The following is a 24077-nucleotide window of genomic DNA, read 5'->3' on the forward strand; positions in this document are numbered from 1 at the left end:
ACATCAAAGTCATAAACACCTTAATATTCAGCCAAAAAACTCAGAGTTCTAACATCCAAAAACACAACTCAAGTCTTACCTTAATCTTGGTTGAGTGATCCTTAGTCTGAGCTAGGCTAATTCTTCATGAATTCAGCTCAAACATAGAATTTTCTAGCTGAATTCCCTTGAATTCCAGTGGTTTCTTGAAAGAGAAAAGAGAAGGAAGAGAAGAGCTGAGAAGGTCGGTTTGTGTTTTATCCCTCTGTTTTTCATTAACTTAGTTTAATCTTAGCCAATTAAGTCAATCCCGAGGCTCGGGGTACCGGAAACGTCCCCGAGGGAAAAACGGTAAATTTTCCCAATATTCTCGCCTAAGCTTCCTATCCTCAAATATATCTCCATATATTTGTTTCCATAACTCGATAGTCTAAATAACTTCCTGATACCTAAAATACCCTTAACTTATCCAAAGTCAAATATTAAGCCCCGTTGTGACTTTTCCCGCTATCTAGCTCCCTAGGATCGCCTCAAGTCGCACACTGCAAATCTACCCACATAATAATGTGGTTCTCACAGATATAACATTTAACCACATTTACATTCATATAATCATACAAGCATGCTTATTATATAATCATGCATTAATTCAATAAATTCACACCTAAGCCAATTATGCCTTCCCAACGCACTAATCAAGGCCTTTAAGCCATATTAGGGATTTTGGGTCGTTACACTTTCTTCTTGGTAGATTAGAGTAGGCCTTTGACTTGAAGAACTCGAGCTTTGGATTTTGTAGCAAAGATCCGGGCAAGAACAGACCAAATTTCAGCAGATGTGCGACAGTTGATGATGTTCCCAAGCATGACCTAAGTAATAGAATTCAGCATCCAATGCATGAGAAATTGGTCAAATCTAAGCCATTAAAGATAAGCAGGGTTCGGTTCATTACCTGCAAGATGAGTGGGATAAGAAGGAATGGTTCCAAGAACATAACCATCAAGGTTGTAAGCACGAACGATTGCAAGAACCAAAGCTCGCCAATACGAGTAGTTTGATCGATCGAGTCAGAGTTGTAGCGGAAGAAGATTGTTGTTTGGAAGGGCCACAAGATCGGCTGCCGAAGCTTGAGCGATGATCGGAGCAGCTGGAGCTGGTGGAGGTTGAACACCCGTGGAGGGAAAAGAGGCATGAGAGTTGTTGTTGCCTTCGGTTGCCATGGTAGAAGAGCTCTGGTACCATATAAGAGTCTGCCAAAGAGCTTAGTAAAACAGAGGAAAAATGGAGTGAAGTGTTGAACAGTGAGTGAATGAATAGCTCAACCAAGAAACGTTGAGACTCTGTATATTATATATTGATAGAGAGAGTACAAGCTCAATGAGTTGTTACAACAGAATCAGTTACAAAGCTACTATTACAGATAACCAAAATAACAAAATGTTGTTACAGAGTCAACCGAAATGATCAGTTAGTGACTAGGCTCAATATCATTAGTTTGGTCATGTCTAACATTTACAAGTAATTAAAGGCTGATTTATATATAGAACAAAATTACACAGCATTTCTAAATTCACAAGATCAAAAGAGACACATGATGATGACCTTTTCATGATACCAAATCATGCTCATCACAAGTTGTTGAATATAAAAGTGCATCTATCCAATCATGCAGTTAAGGGGACTAGGGTAGCTATGCCCTAACTCTTTTAGCTATATTTTTTTACAATGTATTTTTACACTACAACAAAAATCAGTTTTAGGGGCGACAACCCCTAATAAAATGCACCTAATGGTGTACATTAGGGACGACTAATGGGTCGCCCATAATATTTCAATATCAAAGGTGGTTGCGTCGCCCATAAAAGTTGAGATGTTGCCCCAAATTTTTTCATATGTGGCATAACTTTTGGTTGATGTGTCACTCCTGATATGTCACCATTCACCTCTGATATTTGATTATTAGGGGCGACACCATTTTATTTATACAAAAATAAAAAATATATATTTTAATAATTAGAAAATAATTAATTAAAATTTAAATCATTGAAAACAAATATATTAAAAATAAAAATATTATATTAAATATTCAAATTAGATCATTAAGATAATAAATATCCATATTATTAATATAAGGTAACAACCATCGAGTTGGGCATGATTTTCGAGTTATTTTTCAGTTCTGATGAAACTTTGAAATCTGTAGAAAATTGACTTTGCTCGATGGTGCTCGATACCAGCTCGATGGGGCCTTCAAAATCAAGATTTTCATTAAAAAATTGGCATTGCTCAATGCTGGTTCGATGCAATTATTTTAAGACACATAATTTTTCACTTGGGGTGTTCGTTTGGAGTGATTTTTTTTTTTTTGAGATCTACACGTTTTAGATGTTCACAAACATATTTTCAAAGTTATTAGAACTTGAAAAATTATCTTGAACATGAGGTATGTTTTGCATTTTGTATTTTTTTCAAGATTTACATTTCCCAAATGTGTATATACACTTCTCAAACGTGTAGATCTTGAAAAAAATACCCAAAATAAAAAAAAAAATCACCCCAAACGGATATCCGAGTGAAAAATTACGTATCTTGCAGTCGAACACCATATCGAACCACCATCGAGCAACATCGATTTTTTCATGAAAATCTTGATTTTAAATGCCCCATCAAGCTAACATCGAGCACCATCGAACCATATTGATTTTCTACAGATTTCAAAGTTTTAGACCTGAAAAAAAATCGCAAAAAGAAAACCAAAAAATCATGTACAGATCTGTTCGAAATGCAGTATTTTAGTGTCCTACGTAAAAAATATTTGTCATTACATTGAGTTCTCTTATATTTTATCTTACCCAATAATTTTTTTTCTAGAGAGAGAGTTGAGAGGAATGGATTGAGGGAGAGAGAGCGAAGAGAGAAGAGAAAGTGGATTTAAAAAATTTTGGGATGTGTATTTTTGGTATTGTCAAAAAATTTGATATTTTTTTGAAATAATTAGAAAACCTAACATTTTTTTAATTCAAAACACCAAGCATAAAACTCAAATTTCCCTTTATTTATCGGAGTTAGCCAACATTGCTTTTTCCATGCTGACTTCTCACGTGAACTTTTATATTATTATTACATGTAAATAGGATCATATAAAGAAACAAATCATGAACTTGGTCCTTATTACACAACACACATCAAGTACGTACTTAACACAATAATCCTCACTACACTTATTAATTCAAATTAATATTGTATTTGGGCTGTTTGTTGGGGAAGAAAAGTCCCCAATGCTTCTCATATTCAGGGGTCTTTTGGTTCTCATTGAACATGGCAAACAAATAAGTCTCAATAGGCTTCCCTGGTCTCTTCGGAGTCCCTCCCTTCACATGTTGAATCAAGTTTCCATTATAAATCCTGGCGTTCTCAAACGACGTCGCTGTTCCCCCAGCCGAAGGCCAACCAGTCTCCGAAATGACAATCTCCAAAGACCCTCCGCCGGACTTCTCCAGAGCTGCATACACAGCATCCAAGATCGCATCAAAAAGATTTCGGTACTCGTTTTGGCCGTCTCTCACCACAACCGACTGGGATCTGAACAGAGCATAGTCAAGAGAAATGTCCTTGGTGTTACCAATGTAACTAAAGTAAGGGTACAAGTTGAGCAACAATGGAGATCTGTTGTTCACCAAGAACCGGATTACAGGGTTCATTATAGGCCTAAAGTCGGACCTAAAAGAACCTTTAGAAGGTGGGAAAGACTCGGCAAGGATTCCAGTGTGGACGGAGGTCGACACCTTGATCCGACTCCCAAGCCCAGCGGAGTTGATAGCGTTTTGGATCCTTTCCATGGCCGGGACGAGAAACTGTGCAGCTCTATCGGAGGGGTTGATTTCGTTTCCCACGGCGATGTACTTGAACTTTACGTCGTTGTAGTTTCTGACGTTGTTTTGGATCCACCTGTCAGCTGTCGATTGGCTGTTGGCAATACCTTCGAGTGCATCATTCGGGACACCAAGCATGAGCTCAATGTTGGTCCCTCTCAGAGCTTGAGAAACGGCGTCGTTCTGACCGTACAGTCTCATTCTTCGGATGTTGAACTGTCGGTAGAGATTCACAACTTCTTGTGGAGGTGGCAAGTTGTTGCCCAACAGTCCGTAGCAAACTCCAATTTGGGCAGCTGCATACATGTTTAAATATTGTGAATTTTATGTGTAATTTTGTTTATAATAATTGATGCAAAAAGAAAGTACTGTGAATAAAACTTTCATTATAATTTTAAAATAAACACATCAATAAAATAAAAAGAGAATTACTAAAAGGAACCATCAGTGCCTAACATTACACGGAGGTGACGTATTGTTATTGGTGCAATTCAATATCGTGTCTCATATATTTAAATTTAATAAGTATTAAGAAGTATCATTAACCAATTACGAGATGTCACCTCGTATGGTGTTGGTCACCTTAATAAGGTATCAAATAGCAACACTCCAATAAAAATATCCTCCAGAAATAATAAGTAACCGATGTTGATTCATTAATTTGATTGATGACCAATCAAATTATGATAACATGATGGTGAATACATAAAAAGAATTACGTAGTAATTAGAGAAGGAGATGACGAGAGAATGACCTGTTGTGTCTAAAGTCGACATAAGCAGCAGCCCAAGTAGGAGCATCGTGGAAATGGCCATGGATAAATTATTGGCAGCTGCATGGGAATACATCTTGGCCATATATAGTGATGAGATGAGAGAGAGCTTTGTCTCTCTATAAATTAATAATAAAGATGGTATTTTGCTAATTCAATTTTGGTTATTAGAACTGATTTGATCAGCAGCTCCTTTTATAGTAGAAAATTAGAGATTTACTATTGTGCATGCACATGCATATCTAGACTTTTGGAGATACGTCCAAAACGTTTTGTAGCACTCCATACAAATTGACTCATTATTTGAACCAAGCTATAAAATATCGATTAGATAACCCTACTCACAAGGTAGTTGATTAAGATATATATAATATATTATTTTGCAAATTGATATTATTTTAATAACTTTTGCAAAATAACTTCCTAAATAGGATGTCGAAAATTTTTAACAAAATGTGTGGGAATTTATTTTTAATAAGGTGTGTTGAAGGTTGTTAATTAGGATGTTTGGAATGCTATTTTGTACAAAGTTATCAAAATCTATTTATTATTTTCTATATATATGGTACATTTTTAATTGTTACTATTTATGGATGATTATTTTAATAATAAGTATTGGATTAAAATTAGTGGTCCAATATTTATAGTTATTAATTAATATTTCTAAAAATAAATTTTAATTTTTTCAAAATTTTAAAAGGATTATTTGATAAAAAAAAACATATATTTATTATAAAAATATAATATTGTAAACTTTTCATTTTTCAAATGCATGTTAATTTCTAAATATAGTTAGTGTCTCTTATTGGTTGGAAACAACATTAATTATGACAAAAAAATAATAATTAAATTCGAAATTAATGTAGAAAAACAAATTATTTGTTATTGACTTACTATACCAAATTACTATATTGCATGTTAATTATGATATTTTGTTTATAATTTGGATAGGTAGCACTACTTCTCAAGTCTAAGAATTTGATATAGTTGTAAATAAAAGCTACACTTCTTTTATTGAAATGAAAAGATTAACAATGGTTCTCATGTTAGAAACAAAAAGGAAATTTATAAAACGAATTGATAGTATTAACGACATTAATATAGTTATTAATTAATACAAGATTGAGGTACAAAAAATATCGTTAGAAATGATTAAAGCTTTCTTGTGCAATGATTTTGACTAAATGTAGACTAAAAAAAGGGCCAGAATATATTAAATGGTTTGAGAATGGAATAAAAGTTAGAAACAAGTATATTATTAACAATCTTTTAAATTATATCAATTTTTGTATCAATGAGTTATTTTGTGGTTGTGAAAGAATTTTTTCTTTTTCAGAATTTATGAAGAATTTTTTTACTGAAAAGGGTAATAAGATAAACCACCTTTTCATTTTGGTGAGATATTTGCTACATAACAAACGTGGTTTTATACTTTTCAATGTCTTAAGTTGGAACTATAGCTGGAACGATGAGTATATATCTTAGTTTTAATTATTATTATACTATTTACAGTAAATAGTAATAATGTTGGGATGGATTAAACTGGATCTAAGGAAGGCGTATGACACGATAGAGTGGAATTTTATTGAAGAAATGCTAGAGGCTTTAAAGTTCCCAAGGAAATTTATAGATTTGGTTATGGTATGTATTCGAACACCGCGATATAGTCTGATGTTTAATGGCACACTTCATGGGTTCTTTGAAGCTAAAAGGGGGCTAAGGCAAGGTGATCCAATGTCTCCCCTACTATTTGTGTTGGGCATAGAGTACCTCTCAAGAATCATGGCTCGGGTGGGACAGAAAAGTGAATTTAAATTCCATGAGCGGTGCAAAGACCTCAAGTTAAATCACCTGTGTTTTGCAGATGATGTTCTCATGTTCTGTCATGGTGATTATAAGTCCATTCTTTTGCTACTGCAGGGACTTAAACTATTCTCCCAAACCTCTGGTTTAAAGGCCAATGAAGAGAAATCAGCCATATATTGCAGTGGGATGACAGAACAGGAAGTGCAAAGAGTGGTGGCTGTTTCTGGTTTTACAAAAAATAGATTTTCATTTCGTTATCTCAGTATACCAATCTGTGCCAGGAAGCTAGCTGCCGTTGAATGTGAAGGGCTGGTAGAAAAAATGACTCAAAGAATAAAAGTATGGAGCTCAAGGCATCTTTCTTTTGCTGCTAGAATCACCTTGATTAATTCAGTGCTCATTACAATCCACTCATATTGGGCACAAATAATGATCCTTCCAAAGCTGGTTTTGAAGAAAGTAAATGCTATTTGTAGAGCTTTTTTATGGAGAGGAGTTGCAGACTTCAATGGCTCGGGCTATGTTGCTTGGGATGACCTTTGTAAAGTTAAGAAGGAAGGTGGATTGGGAATAAGGAAAACATTGATTTGGAACAAAGCTGCTCTTGGGAAGTACGTTTGGGCAATAGCAACAAAGCAAGATAATATGTGGGTCGAATGGATACATAGTGTGTACTTGGGGAGCAAAAACTGGTGGGAGTATACAGCTCCTACAACAAGCAGCTGGTATTGGAAACAGATAGTAGAGGTAAAAGAACAGATCAAAGACAAGATTCAGGTTCAGCATCTCAGAATGGGAAGATTCAATATTCATCAAGTTTACAACGCTTTATCTGGGAGTAATAAGGAAGTAAGATGGCACAGAGAAGTTTGGGGTCGTTTTAGCATACCAAAACACAGGATAATCTTATGGCTTGCAATGCTAGATCGGCTTCAGACTAAGGTGAGACTATATAAATTCAATATAAGCAATACCACTGAGTGTTTACTTTGTGGTATGGCTGAGGAGAATGTTGAGCATTTGTTTTTTTGGTTGTCATCTCAGTAGAAATTGTCTGGACAGAGTAAAAAATTTGTTGGGTTGGAAGATGGCAGGAATTTCAATAAAGCAAGTCCTCCGTTGGATCTCTAGAGCCAAGATTATTGACTTTAGGAATAAATTTTTTGCTGCAACCATTGCAGCGCTAGTATATCATATATGGAGAGCTCGGAATGAAGTTTATTGGAATCATTGTATCCCAACAATTGAGATAATGGTGAGAAGAATTAAAAGTGAAGTGAAAATTAGAATTACAAATACATGTAAAAAAGAACTTACACAGCAGGATAGGGATTGGGTGGAAATACTGTAATTAGTTATACTAGCTGGGTTGTTTTATTAGCCCTGCCTAGTTTGTAAATTTGAAATTTAAGTAATACACATTGAGCTGATTGATAAAAAAAAAATGTTGGGAAGAACGTATTTTATTACTATTATTATGTTATGAGAATATTATAATTTAATAGAATTATGTCTATAAAATATTTTAAATATATTTATTTAAATTTTAAATTAAATAATATAATTGATAAAACATGTCAAATTTAATGTGTAATAATTGATAAAAGAAAATGACATAAATGTATAATTACAATGGACATATCTATATAATGTTGAAAATATATACAAAGTTATTTTAGAAATCTAAATTAATAACTAATCTTATCATGAATTTTTAGCATGTATAAGATAATTATTACCACACGGAGACATATTTTCTAATTGTGAGAAATATTATGACTTATTACAATGTGTAGTTTATTCTTATTTATAATTTTTTTTTAAATTGGAGCTAAAATTTTTTATGACTATATATATAGTTATTCTAATATAGAGTAATGTATTATAATTTGTTGGTTAACATATTTTTCTACACTTTAAACCGTTTACTATTTCTAGTCCAAAAATGGTAAGTAGTTTGTTGCAACTTGTTACCCTTCTATATAGGAACAAACTTGGCATACTCTGAAGTTGTGAAATATATAAATTAATAATTATATAATTTACTTAGTCTTTATTAGGTTGAAATTTGGTTTATTACCGTTTTATATATCATGGTCAAATTTTCTTCAGTTTTATTTAATAAAAAATAGGTACTTAATCTATGTGCTCATATCTATCTCACACGAAAGAAAACAAAAGAAACAAAGTAGTGCCGCAATCCATTGGCAACAAGCCAAACAAAGCCATGAAGCCAAGGATGACTGTTATTTTGTTGGCAGCCTGGGCGGCTTTCCAGTCTTGTACTCCTCCCACCAAAACCATGACTTGGCTATTTTGTTAGCATGGGAGGCTTGCGATGAAGCTCCAATAGAGAGTGAAGATTAGCCAAGTCATGGTATTCCAAGCAGTAACATGGGTCACGTGAAATTTTGCAAGTGGCCATCAGCTTACAAAAGTAGTCGAATAGTCAGCTTTTACAAGTTGCTCGCCAATTGAAAATAGCCACATCAGTTCGAGAGAGCCGCTCAACCGGAATGACTAACATTTTTTTTATTTATATAGGTTGATACATGGATATTAAAAATAAAGATAGACTTAAGAAAAGTGATAGAACTTGAACTAATATATAGAGAGGGCCAATACAAATTTATCCATCATTACTTGAGAGAATATAAATAGAATCAATTTATAATTTTCTGATTATGATACAAATTTAATTAGCTAAATTTAGGCATGTTTGACATTAATTGTTTTCTATTTTTTTTGTTTTCAAACTTGTGTTTATAGAAATGAGAACATATACATAAAAAACAAGTTTAGTTAATGTATTCTAAAAATAATTATTTAATTTTATTTTAGAAGTCTTAAATTAAAAATTAATAAATATATTTACAAAGAAAAAAGTCTGTTAAAAGTTTGTAATATATAATGAGATAAAAGTAATGTGAAAGTAAAAGTGATGAAAAATAAGGAGTGAGAAAGTAAGGAGATAAAATTTGAGGAAAGAGAAAGTGATGAAAGAGATATTGAGAAGGGAGAAAATGATGTGAGAAAAAATGAGAGAGAAAGTGATGAGAATAAACAATGAGGTATAGTAAGTGATGAGAGATAAAATGATGAGATTATAAGCGATGAAAGAGAAAATAACACTACTACAAAACTGGGCTTTCTCGATACCTAACCACGACAGTCAACTCTGTTGACTGTCGTAATTTCTTAGCGGGACTCTACGCCGACAGTTAAAAACTGTAGGCATAGAGATTAACACTAACAGCTAATAATTGTCACCGTTACTTTTGATTGTCGCTATTGACCTCAACGCCGACAGTTAATTCGAGACCAACACCGACAGTTAAAATGTGTTGCTATTGACCCTAATAATTGTCGACGTAGCCAACAACAGCGACACCTAATAACTGTCGGCGTAGCTACCTCTACACCAGCATAGACAAATATGACAATTAGTTGACTGTTGACGTTATTCAATAGCGACAGTTAAAAACTGTCTCGTTTTGTAGTAGTGTGAGAAGAGAGAAAAAAATAAGAACAGAGAAAGTGAAAGGAAGCAATGAGAGAAAAAATGGGGTTAATTATTTATACTTATAAAATTAATACAAATATAATATAATGTGATAGATATTGTAAAAGTTAATGTAATATATTATTTTTATTTATATTTGTAAAATTAATTAAAATATAATATAATGTGTTAAAAATCCAAAATACTAATATGATACATTATATTTATATTTAGAATATGTACATAGCAGATATTAATTGATTTTATAATTTTAGATCATTAAGTATTCAATTTTTAGTGTATAAATTATAATTAAAAATGTATAATTATTTATAATATTGTTTATCCAAAAAACAAAAGTTGATGACGTGGCAAGAATCTTCGACACATGGTCGACACGTGGCAGAGATGATGCTCGCCTCTCGACTAGAGATATTTCCGTATGCGAAGTTCAAGTTTTATATACGACCAGTATGGTCGTATACTCCATTTATTTATGTGTATATCTATACAGTTGTAATAATATCCGAGAATATCTCTTCATTATAACCTGAAGATCCGTTTATTAAGAAAAGATATGATTAATTGACTCTTGTAACCCTCCTTGAGCCTATAAATATACAAGAAATAGCTCAAGGGGGATCCTTTGAACTCTTTCCGAATTACATTACTATTATCCATCGTTTGTATTTTTTTCTCCTTCTAAGGTCTGTGAAACTCAAAATTAATAATACTATCAAGTGGACGTAGGTCATTACCAATCACTGGGGCCGAACCACTATAATTCTTTGTGTTCTTTACTTTCCATTAGATTGTTTTCTCAAGCATCGTACTATTTTCTTGTCGTTTATTTGACTCCGTGTCGTTGACCAAAACGAGGGTCAACATTCTGGTGCTTTCATTGAGAGCTTAACAAAGAATCTAATGGAAAAAACTATCAAGAAGACTAGACAGGCTGCCGCTGGACCATCCCAGCCTCCCCCCCCCCCCCCCCCCCAAATGTAGCTGAAGATGAACCTCATTTGGAGTTTGATGAGGAGGAGTTGGATTCAGAGTCCCTGAAGGCAACACTGGGAGTGTTGCAAGATAAGTTGGCCAATCTGAGGGCCAATCAAGAGAATTCTGCTGAGATAATGGCGCCACAACAAAGGGAGATAGAGCTCCAGCGCCAGAAGCTGAGCGAGCGGCAGGCGGAGATGGACCGTTGACAGAGAGATGCCATGACAGCCCTTGAAGCAACCATCCAGCTGGCTAGGAATCAGGCTGCGCCAGCCTCCCAGCCAGATCAGCCACCAAATGGGCCACCTCAAAGGGGTCCCAATCCTAGTCCTCCGCTCCAGCCAGTAAGCCCTCAGAGGCCGGAGCAACCACCTATGCCTCAGAATGATGTCCCACCTAGGGATCCTGAGCCACAGCCTCCGTTTCAGGCTGGACGAGGCAATCCCTCGCGCCCAAGGCAGAATAGGGTCGGGCAACAGCCCCGCAGCCCTAGACGCCCAGGGGATGAAGAGCCACATCCACCAAGTCGGGGGTAGCATCCTTCTGAAAATAGGAGGAACTCAGAGATAGGCTATGCGGTCAGGGGCCCCCCACGGCATGACAATGCACGGAGACCCACCAACCAGTGCAGGCCTCCCCCTAATGCTCGGGGAATGCCAGCCTAATTAAGGAGGCAACATAGGGAATATTCGGTCGCACCATATCCAGCCACGGTTCAGAGATGACCATGGCTACAATGAAGCCGACTCGGGCAGAGGAAATGCTGGTCGGAGGAACGAAGAGAGAGGTGGAGGCAGGAGCCCCCCACCTAGAGAAGACTGACCAGTAGGACATAACGTTGGGGGGCAACCCAGGCAGAATAACGTCTTTAGTCAGCTCGGAGCTAGCGAGCAGCGACGAAGAGACGATGATTTGAGGTATGTACTCAATGACCGCCGAGAAAGGCACGATGAGTACATTCCCCCGGCACCAGAGGCCCCAACAATTTCGGAAGTTGTTTAGGCTCAAATCGATGCCCTAAACTAGGATGTTCAACAGTTGGTCGGGGGGTGAATATCACACATTGAGTACGATCGGAGGAAAGGCACTCATTTCATACAGAGGATTGCTGCGGCAAAAACCCCCAGTAAGTTCAAGATGCCAACACTGCCGAATTTCGATGGGTTTGGAGACCTAGTATCTCATGTCAACAAGTTTTTGATACAAATGGACATTCAGAAAGTCTGTGAAGATGCTCGCTGCAGGATCTTCCCAACGACGCTTTCTGATGCCGCCCAGGAGTGGTTCTTTAAGTTCCATCCTGCGAGTATAGTATCCTGGGAGATTTTCATGAAGGAGTTTTACAGACAGTTCTATGCGGGTCGTGTGCACCCCACTGAGGCAAACCAATTGGTCGAGATACGCCAGAAAGAGGGGGAGCCCTTGAAGGAATACGTTCAGCGCTTCATGCGAGCTGCAGCTGGAGCCAAGACTGTGGGCGATGAAGGCAAGATGATGACCCTAACTGCTGGGGTTAGGCGCCATTCTCCCCTCTAGAGTAGCCTTAGAAAGCATGGGGTTAAAAGTACCCAGGAGTTTTTAGATCGAGCTGATCGGTACATCAAGCTCGAACACGCGATTGCCAATGAAGGGAAATCGCTAGCAAAAGACAAGGGACCCAAGGAAGAACCCGCCAAAGCGTCTAACGGGTCGAAGCCCAATGGCAACGTCAAAGGCAACGAGAATGGCAATGGTAAGAATGGTGGAAAGCGAGCGAGCAACGAACCCTCGACCTCTGAGAGTAAGCGCCCCAAAGGTAATCGGTATGAACCGAGATTGACCAATTACACTGCCCTTGTTGAAAGCCGAGCCGAGGTCTACCAGGCGACCAGCTCAAGCGTGCCCTACAAACGACCCACACCAATAAGGAAAGATATCTCCAAGAGAGTTCAACAAAGTTCTGTCATTTTCATAACGACTACAGGCACGACACAAATGAGTGTAACCAGCTGAAGGAAGAAATTGAGTTCCTGATAAGACAGGGACATTTAAGAAGATATGTGCGAGCTGTGGGAGGTTCTCAGCGAGAGGCTCAAGGTGGCAACGAGTCAGCGCCTGCACGCCAACGCTCGCCACCTTTACAGCCAACTCCCGTGGCAGGTACCCTACTCACCATCTGCGGAGGCCCACATCTTGCAGGAGATAGTGGGAAAGCGAGGGAACGATACGCTCGAACCCTACGCCACGACCAGGACATCGAGATGATGAGTGTTGAGGATCGAGCACCAAAAAAGGATCGAACAGAGGAGGAACTGATCACCTTCTCTGACGACGATGCCCGCCATATGCGATTCCCACACTCTGATTCGGTCGTGGACGTACAGTTTGCGAACATGATGGTACAAAAGGGTGTTGGTCGATACAGGAAGTTCGGTTAACATCCTGTACAAGTCTTCGCTGGAAAGGATGAAGTTGTCCGTGAAAGACCTGGAGCCGTGCAACCAAACCATTTATTGTTTTTCCGGAGAAGGGCTCGCCCCAGTAGGGTCAATTAGACTCCCAGTCACAGTAGGCACTGCACCTGCTAATAGGACATTACTCACTACTTTTATAGTATTTGATTGTCCTTCAACGTACAACGTTGTGATAGGGAGACCAATTCTGGTCGACCTGCGAGCCGTCACCTCTATATGGCACCTCGCTATGAAATTCCCAACAGACACAAGGGTAGGATGTGTGTTGGGAAACCAGAGGGAAGCGAGGGAGTGCTACAATGCCTCGATCACCAAGGCAAAGAAGGGTGTATCGAGAGATTACACCAGAAAGGAGTTGCAAATGGCAACTGATGTTCAGGCCCGCTCAGGTGATAATCTCACCAAATAGGGCGTTGCCCAAAGTGAGGATAGGGACTTAGATCCTCGCTTTGGGGATTTTGAAGAAGAAGTGGGACCCATCGATGACCTTGAAGAGGTCCAACTCGATGAGGAAAATTCGACCAGAGTTGTGAAAGTCGGTAAAAACTTAGAGACAACAACAAAACAAGCACTAGTGGAGTCCTTAAGAAGGAACCAGGATGTCTTTGCCTGGTCGCACAAAGACATGGTCGGGATAGATCCTGCAGTCATCAGCCATGTCCTGAACATCGACAAAAGTTTTCCACCAATGCAACAAAAAAGAAGGTTGCTCGACAAAGATAGATCAAAGGCCTTGAAGGAGGAAGTTGAGAAGCTGAAGGAGAATGGGTTCATCAGGGTGGTGTTTTATTCATCGTGGGTCTCTAATCCCATACTAGTGCCCAGGCCGAATAGCAAGTGGCGTACATGCCTAGATTTTATAGACCTAAATAAAGCCTGCCCCAAAGACGATTTCCCACTCCCGAGGATCGACCAACTGGTCAATGCCATTGCAGGGCATGAGATCCTCTCATTCATGGATGCATACTCCGGGTATAATCAAATCAGTATGCATCCCCCTGATGAGGATCACACTAGCTTTCGAACAGATACAGGGCTCTAATGTTACAAGGTGATGCCCTTCAGTTTGAAAAACGCTGGTGCGGCTTACCAGAGACTCGTCAACCACATGTTCAAGGAGCTGATCGGCACAAACATGGAGGTTTACGTCGACAACATGCTGGTTAAGTCAAAGAAAGCAGAAGGACATGTAAGGGATTTGCAGGAATGCTTCAACGTCCTGAATAAATATCGGATGAAGTTAAATCTCCTTAAATGCTCATTCGGAGTAGGATCAGGGAAGTTCTTGGGATTTATAGTTAACTCGAGAGGAATTGAAGCTAATCCCGAGAAAATAAAAGCCCTGATCGAGATGAAGTCGCCAGTAAAGAATGTCCAAAGCCTGACCGGGAGGATTGCTGCTCTCAGTAGATTCATTTTGAAATCGACAGACAAGTGTGTCCTGTTTTTCAATCTACTAAGAGGCAATAAGAAATTTGAATGGACAGATGAGTGCGAACATGCCTTTCAAGCACTAAAAATGCATATGGCGCAACCACCCATCCTGTCAAAGCCAGTCGATAAAGAGACTTTGTTCATCTACCTGGCAATCACGGATTACGCTGCTAGTGTTGTTCTAGTAAGAGAAGAAGAAGGTGTGCAGAAGTTTGTCTATTATGTAAGCAAAAGGCTGATCGGAGCAGAGTTGAGGTATCCCCCCATCGAAAGGTTAGCCTATTGTTTAATTTTGGCCTCTAGGAAGCTGCGGCCTTACTTCCAAGCTCATCCAATTACGGTATTGACCGACCAGCCTCTTCGGCAAGTCCTGCAAAAGCCAAAGGTTGCAGGAAGATTACTAAAGTGGGCAGTCGAACTCGGGCAGTTCGACATATCTTACTTGCCGCGAGCAACGATAAAAGGACAAGCCTTGGCTGACTTCATCGCCGAATTCACAGAGCTCACGGGTGGCGAGTAGACTGAAGAGCCCAGCGAGCCTGAGTGTCAAATCTGAGTACCCTCGTGGAAATTGTTTACAGATGGATCATCCAACGAATCCCACACAGGAGCAGGAGTGATATTGATAACGCCGGAAAGGCATCGATTTCATTGTGCAATTAGATTTGACTTCGCTGCTTCTAACAATGAGGTTGAATATGAAGCATTACTCACTGGATTGCGGTTAGCCAAGGATATGAACATAAAAGTGCTTGACATCTATAGCGATTCACAGCTGGTGGTGAAGCAAGTCTTGGGAGAGTACCAGGCGCGAGGTTTGAAGATAGTTGCCTATCTGAACAAAGCAAATGATCTGTTAGCCCAGTTCGACAGATATAGTCTCCAGCAAGTACCTCACGATCAGAATTCCAATGCGGACGCTTTGGCGAAGTTGGAAAGTACGAAGGATGCTGATACTCTGAACATAGTGCCAGTTGAATGACTATCAGTACCAAGCATCCAATCAGCAGAAACCACTCTAGTAATCCGAATGGCGGATACGTGGATGACACCTTATATAGAGTATCTGTCAAGCGGCATGCTACCAGCAAACAGAAACAAGGCCAGGACCCTTCAGCAGCAAGCTGCTAGGTATATCCTGGTTGATGGAATCCTGTACCGAAGGGAATACTCATTGCCACTCCTCAGATGTATTACAAAGGAGAAAGCCAAAGAATTGATGAAAGAGGTACACGAAGGCTTTTGCGGGGACCACGCTGGGGGGCAAAGTTTGTCAAAAAAGATCCTAAGGCAAGGATACTTCTGGCCAACCATGAATGAAGACTCAATGGAGTTCGTGCGGAGGTGTGACAAGTGTCAGAGATTTTCTAAAATCCCACGAGAAGTTCCCAATGAATTAAAGCAAATGCAGAGTCCATGGCCCTTCGCAATTTGGGGAATAGATCTAATCGGATCTTTGCCTACAGGAAAAGGTGGTGTAAAGTATGCAGTGGTTGCCGTCGACTACTTCACCAAATGGGCTGAGGATGAGCCACTCGCAATCATAACGACCAAGAAAGTACTTGACTTTGTAGTCAAGAACATCATCTGTCGCTATGGATTACCAAGGAAGATAGTCTCGGATAACGGCACCCAGTTTGACAGTGATCTATTCACAGACTTCTGCAAACGGCATGATATTATGAAAAACTTTTCTTCAGTCGCTCATACCCAAGCGAATTGGCAAGTCGAAGCAGTTAACAAAACGCTAAAGGATACCGTGAAGAAAAGACTTGAAGAAGCTAAGGGAGCATGGCCAGAGCAGTTGCCTGAAGTTCTTTGGTCGTACAGAACTTCCCACCGAACAGCAACAGGTCATACTCCGTTTTTCTTGGCGTACGGGTATGAAGTTATGTTGCCTGTCGGCATCTCTTTCATTCTCGGGAAGGTAATCGAAGTTGGCCCCCTGGTTGTGCTTCCAAAAATTATAGAAGCATTGGAGAGTGGCATTCTTATACCTTTCCAAGTTGTTGGCGTTGGTTTTCTCAAGCTCCTCAATCTGGCCCTCCAAGGTTTTATTCTCCTACATACTCGCAGCCAAGTCCTCCTCGAGCTGTTTAGCCGCGCGGTAATTGAAGCGGTTAGACTCCTTGAACTGGTCCCTTTGAGCAATGGCCTTGTCCAGAGACTTTTGCTTCTCCTTCAACTCCTCCGCCAGCTTATTCTTCTCCTCGAGCACCACTGCAAGTTGGTCGGCATATTTTTCTTCGGCAGCTTTAAGTTCATCAGCATGCCTTTGCTCCAAAGATTTGGCCTCCTCGGAAACAGCACCCGAGCGGAGGCGGCCGGCGGTAAAGGTCAGCATTGCCTGCGGTCAGAGCAAAAGTTAGGCTAATTGTAAAGCATAGAAGAGTTGTCTCCGCAGGAAAAGATGACTTACACTGGTAAACTCGTTCAAGGCATGGTTTAAGATCAGGTCGACCTCCATCGCTTCGGTCGCGGCCATCGCCTCTTGGCAACGGTCGTGCTTTACAATTTTCGTGACACTGTCCTTGATCAACTTGAAGGCGCGACTAGTTATGTCGCCCCCAGTCGAAGCAGGACCGACCTGCTGAGTCTGGTTAGTTGGGGCTGCTGGAGGTGGAGTCGACCCGGCTGGAGCAGGAGGAGTCTGCTGCTCATGAGGAGAAGGTGGAGTTGCATTGGTTGAGGGTCCGTCCACCATGGGGCCTGCATTGCGAGGCTTCTTAGCCTGGGGCATTTTCCTGCTTTCCCTAGGGTGCCTCTTGCTTGCCTTCTTTTTGCTCGGGGGAGCTGCGGGAGTCTCGGGAGTGCTGTAAATATCGAACACGTTCACGGAGTCCATGTCTAGAAAAGAAGCAAAATGTCGAACAGTGAGATAGCGTAAATGACTAAGTATATAACAAAAATGCCAGGCGGGGCCAGGAGGAAGGGGTAGGCGGGCCCAAGAGGAAGGTAGGAGGATGGGTCGAAGGGTGCTGGCAGCATTGGGCCTGGCGTGGGCTTGGGCGAATTGGGTCTTGCTTCTCAAAAATGCCACATTTTCCTTCTCATTTTTAGCTTTCTATCCTTGTCTTTCCAGCACAAAAATACACAAAATTCCCTAACAAAATAAACATAAAATAAATCATAATAAAAAAATTTCACTATAAAATAAATCAAGTTAATTATTTGAAAATATTAATTATAACTTAATTTATATTTAACATTTAAGTTCAACAATACAACATTTTTTTACCTCAAACTAAATAATAACAATTCAACTAATTAACTACAACATTTTACAACAAAATAACTATAAAAACACACAAAAATATAAATAATCAAAATAAACCCAGTAAATTAAAAATTACTTAAAAACTTAACAAATCAATTAAAAACTCAAGAACTAAGCAACTTATAGCATATAAAATATGGTAAAATAACTTTATTTTGTGAAGTTATCATATATATATTTTGACAAGTTATTTGAATGAAAAGATACACTAATAATTTAATATATCTTCTATATAAAAAGTCTGTAGATAACAGAAATTCTTGATTTTAATGATGTTTTTTGTTAATTTTAACGGAATATTCTTATATTTAACAATAGATTGAAAACATGATTAAACTTAGATAAAATTAAATAAATAAATAACTAAACAAATTAAAATAAGTTATTTTTGAGATAATTTACAATGATAATTATTTAAAAATAATAAAACCATACATTTTATAACTTCAAAATTCAATTATAATATTAATATTATATTAAACATATAATATATAATATCTTATTGTCACGGTCAAATTAAAAAACTAGAACAAACATAAACTTAAATAAAAATTAATTAATTAAAATATGATATTTTAAAGATATTTTATGCTAATTTAAATAATTAAATTATATTTCTTTAAAAGTAATAAAGACATAAATATCATTTTTTATCTTATAAATTTGTGTAAATTTGAGTTTTTTTTCTTCATCAAATTCACCAAAGGACATTGCAAAATACATTAGAAACTAAAAATAGTTGATGCATGTATTCTACTGTCTACACTATGACTTTCTATTCTGATTTTATTTATATTATTAATTTCTTTTTATATATTATTGTAATTTATATCTGTCATGTAGTCATGTAAATTTATATATTTATGTCAATGCTGTGTTTAGATGTCATATATGTAGAGATTATTGATATAAATATTTATATATACCATATTCTATTATATATATATATATATTAAAAGACAGTAAACCAGGTTTTATAAAAAAAATATATAAACAATGTTTACAACTTTAAAACTAAACAAACGTTTATTGCACTTTGTTCACAAAATTTAATCTAGAATTAAAAGGACATGTGAAAAGTATATTAACAAAAACTATCTCAAGACTGACCTAGGTTATGGCTAGGGTGAGCAAAATGCACCTCTCATTTTATATTTGATTTTATGGCCAATTCTTAAGTCCCTCACAGGGCTAAGTCCTTCAATGTGGGTTCCTTTTTTTTTTTGGTCATGTGTCACATTATGAGATATGAATTAATATTTTTGTCATTTGCTCTAACAGGTTATGGAAACCAGTTGACTAAAAATATTTGATGTGATCGTAAAAAGTAAGGATGAAAGTGTAATTGAATGTCCAAAAATCTATTTAGTTGATGATTGTATAATAAATTTAGAATGAAGTTGAGACATATTTACGATATTAGTTGCATAAAAATATGTATGAACTTATGTAATTTAAATGTTGTGTTGCGTAACACAAAACTAGTAAAATGTAACGAAAACTTATATATATATATATATATTATGTTTGTTTTGTATATGAGTTTTGTATTAAATTTCTTTGGACAAATTTGACTTATGTTTTATTTTTAAAATTTTAAGATGATTAAACTACCATTAATTGTGTTTGAGAATATATATATATATATATATATATATATAGTGATTGATATATTTTTGCCACAAAATTATCAATATTTTTCACCTAATTTTTTTTTAATAATTTTCGTGCGTATTAAAGAAAAAACAATTGTGATAGTGATATGAAGAAAATCAATTGATAAATATTCTAACTATACTATACTAAGTTTAGTTGAAATAACTTGTAAGGTACATAGGATTAAAATGTTGACTACATTGGAGGCTTGACTGTTGAGGAAATTATGATTTTTTTTATTGATTTAATAGTTTGGTTAAGTATGAGTTAAGAGCTCGATTAAAGAGTTAGCGTAGATTTATATATAGTAGAATGTTTAGTATTAATTATTTTTGTCAAAGTATTTGACAACAACATTAATTATATTTTTTAAAAAATTATAGATTGTAGAATGTTTAACATTAATTAATTTTGTCAATAGATTTAATATTATCAATTTTTTATATTTTTTTAATTAATTAAATCTTAAAAAAAATTATTTAGTTGAATAAATCTTTATATTTTTATTTAATTAAGAACAATTCAAATATAGTTTTAATTTTACATTATTAGAAAAATTAAATATGATTTTGAAAAAAAAATAAGCAATAAAATAAATTTAACCATAATTTTTATTTTAGTCATTTTATTTAATAATAATAGTAATACAACTTTGGTATTTGATATTTAATTTTAATTTTGAGATTATAAATTGATGAAAATATTATGATCTCTCATTTTCTTCATAATTGTACCTCACTTTTGATGAGTTAATAATTTCAATAGTTAACCCATGAAAGTCACCATTTCAATATTTTAGTATAAGATTAGTAATCTCAGTCACAAGAGCTTGATCATATGGTTGATATTGTCTCTAATATGTCTTTTTTATGATAGATCATGATAAAATAGCAAATCGGCGTTCGATAGTGGCTAAAGTCATTAATCTCACATGTTGACCTGCAAAAGTCCACATTCTGATACTTTAGTGGTATGGTTAGTATTCTTGATTATCAAGATTTTCATCATACACAATTTATTTTTTTCTCTAATAAGTATCTTTTATGTCAAATCACTAATCATACTCGCTGGTCAATAAAAGTCAACTTTTTGATACTTTAGTGGTATGATTAGTGATCTTGATCGTCAACAGATTTACCATACAATGGATTTTGTCTCTAATTTTTCTATTTTATACAAGATCATGATAAAATAGAAAATTGATTAGTTATTGTTGACGACGTTTTTTGTCAATAAAAAAAAATAAATAAGAACAATTAAGCTTTTTCAAAGAATTAAGAAGAAAAGAAAAAGAACAGAGATTTTTGACATGGTACAGTAATTAAATCTGCCTGGGTAATATGCGTTAATGCCTAAATGAAACTTGCCAGAGTTTTAGTTCCAAATTTCTGTGTACTTTACAAATAAAAAAACTCAGTATTTATAGATTGGATTCTGATACTCCTTCCCACATTTTTAGGGAACTTACAACAATATGAAATTTGAATTTGAAGTACAAATGATCTCATGAGAATAGGGTTGATTAAACAAATACATAACTAAGCCCATGAATTTAGGCTTTTATTAATTAAATACAATTGCTTATCGTTCAACGAAATACACACCTTCGAACCTGCACCACGGTTCGAGCTGACAATTGCAGTGCTATCCACGCCACTATCTTTCGAGCTTTTGAAGTCAAGATTTGGCACGGTCCATTCCTTCCGAGCTATCTCCTTATTTCGAGCCAGACAGATGGTGTGGCGTTAGTGTAGATGACATCTAAATAAATACATTTATTTAGATTATTCTTTTGAACTTTATCTCTGCGAGCCTACATTTCAAGATGAACTTAATCACCTCAAAATTTGGGGTATAATACTTACTAATTACACTTGTTGACCATTAAAAGTCATCTTTTTGATACTTTAGTGGGATGATTAGTGATCTTGATAATCAAGGGCTTGATCATACAATTGATTTTGTCTCTAATGTGTCTATTTTATTCACGATCATGATTTACTAACAAAATGGTACTTGATTAGTGACTAATTATAATTGCTGATCAATAATGTATTAGTGGTACACTTAGTGATCTTGATCATCAAAAGCTTAATCATATTGATTTTCTCTCTAACATGTCTAGTTTATGTAAGATCATGATAATGTAACAAATTGGTGGTTGATTTCATACTTGTTGACCCATAAAAGTCAACTTGTTGATCATATAGTGGTACAATTATTAATTTTGTGCATGAAAGGCTTAATCATTTGATTGATTTTGTCTCATCTATTTTATTCAAGACCGCGATAAAATAGCAAATCAATGTTTATTAGTTGCTTTTAGTCACTAATGGTGCTCGTATACTCATAAAATTCAATTTTTTTTACACTTTAGTAGTATGATTTATGTTCATAATCAACGAAAGCATATTCATATGGTTCATTTTGTCTTTAATGTGTCCATTTTATGCTTGTTCGTGATAAAATAGCAAATCAATGTTTAATTTGTGAATAAAGTTACTAATTTCACTTGACCTTTAAAAGTCAAATTTTTTGACACTTCAGTGGTACGATTAGTGATCATAATCATCAAGAGCTTAATCATGCGATTCATTTTCTCTCTAATGTGTCTATTTTATTTGGTATCATGAAAAAATAGCAAATTGATATTCGATTAGTGACTAAAGTCACAAATTTTACATATTGACCCTTAAAAGTTAGCATTTCGAGACTTTAGTGATATGATTAAAATTTTCTATAATATATCCATTTTATGCAAGATCGTGCTAAACTATCAAATTGGTGTTCAAGTAGTAATAAAGTTATTGTTGAGCCATAAAAATACAATTTTTAATATTTTAGTACTACGATTAATAATCTTGATCGACAAAAGCTAAAACAATTTTTTTTATATATATTTTAGTGTTACTTAAATTAGCGGTATGATTATTAAATACATACATATATTTATTTCTATTGAAGATTATTTTTAGATGTAAAACTTATATTTAGAAATCATTAGCAAAATATTTTATATATTTAAACATAAGAAATTATTTTTCTTTCCTAATTATCTAATTCGGTACACATGCTCCTAACTTATATTAAATAAATTCATATATTTCAAATAAATACAAAATCACGAATTTTAGTACAATAGATATAAAGTAAAACTATATTATATCATAACCTATTCAATTAAAAATATATACATAGTTATCAAATACAAATTTGTCATACTAAAGATTAACAAAATAAAACAAGATATAATGAAAAATAAAAAAAATAATAAAAAATTTCTTCAACTCCAAATACTTAGCATAAGTAAATCAAGAAGAAAAATATCAATTATTTTTTACAAATTTATACAAAATATATTATATATTTACATGTAACTACACTACTTTTAAGTGTTTCTATATTTCTTTAATACCCAACTTTAGATAGAAGAAAAAATAAGTTGGTCAAATATTTGGGAAGTCTAAGTAAAAGAGAGAGGTATAACAACTTTTGAAGAGAATGTTACCTTTCGGAAATAAAAGTACCAGGTAATAAGTTGCTAAGGATAAAATAGTATATTAATGTTTTTTTATACAAAAATATCTATCTCACCATTAAAAGAGAATCTCTAGCTATCCAAAAGTTGATAACTTGTGATGGACTTAATCCCTCAAACTGAAGTGAAGTGAGGGACTAAAGAAGTGCCCTTAGTTTTATATGTATACAATTTTTTTTTTTAAAATGCAATTAAAATTAAAGTTTGCCCCTCCTAAAATTTTTGTCAGTACAAGAAAAATAATATCCAAAATCAATTATTTTTTAAAAAAAAACGTAAGTTTGCCCGACAAAGTTCTTGCATTTGAAACATCAGAGAAAACATTTGGAGCCAAATATAAAAGATACTTGTCCAATTGCAGAATAGTAAAAGTAAACTAAGCGCTAACTTTAGCAGTGAAATGATCCCCAATAGACTTCTTGTCATGAATCCAAAAACCATTGTCATCAAGAATAAACATTATTTGATTATGGTGGCATCAAACTAAGATAGAAATGCAGAAATATTGAATGTTACTCTGTCCTTTAACAAGACATACCTCTCTAGATTTCTGACAACTACTATCTTACATCTAGACATCCAAAAATAAAAAAAGGTAGCATAAAAGACCAATTCTTTAATTAAATCCAACAGTATAAAGGAAAGATCTGAGTTAAACAAAGAGACAATTAACTCATGCTTTAGAAAATGAAATAGCCAATTCAGGTCGCAGACCACCCTACCAATCTTTCCTCAACAAGATAGCCAACATTTTGGCCATTGTTTATTTCTCATATAATATCCACACGA

The 24077-nt window shown here is 35.7% G+C and overlaps 1 protein-coding gene across 1 annotated transcript; it reads right to left on the reverse strand.

Moving 5' to 3' along the window:
* Positions 1-3008: 3008 nt before the first annotated feature.
* On the reverse strand, positions 3009-4787 carry LOC133831542 (glucan endo-1,3-beta-glucosidase, basic isoform-like). Its single transcript, XM_062261891.1, has 2 exons — positions 4606-4787; positions 3009-4147 (listed from the first exon to the last, which is right to left on the reverse strand). Exons 1-2 carry the CDS (start codon positions 4706-4708, stop codon positions 3204-3206), a joined length of 1047 nt encoding a protein of 348 aa, XP_062117875.1. The 5' UTR covers positions 4709-4787; the 3' UTR covers positions 3009-3203.
* Positions 4788-24077: the final 19290 nt, after the last annotated feature.

Source organism: Humulus lupulus, chromosome 4 (assembly GCF_963169125.1).
Source record: "Humulus lupulus chromosome 4, drHumLupu1.1, whole genome shotgun sequence".
Classification (NCBI taxonomy): Eukaryota; Viridiplantae; Streptophyta; class Magnoliopsida; order Rosales; family Cannabaceae; genus Humulus; species Humulus lupulus.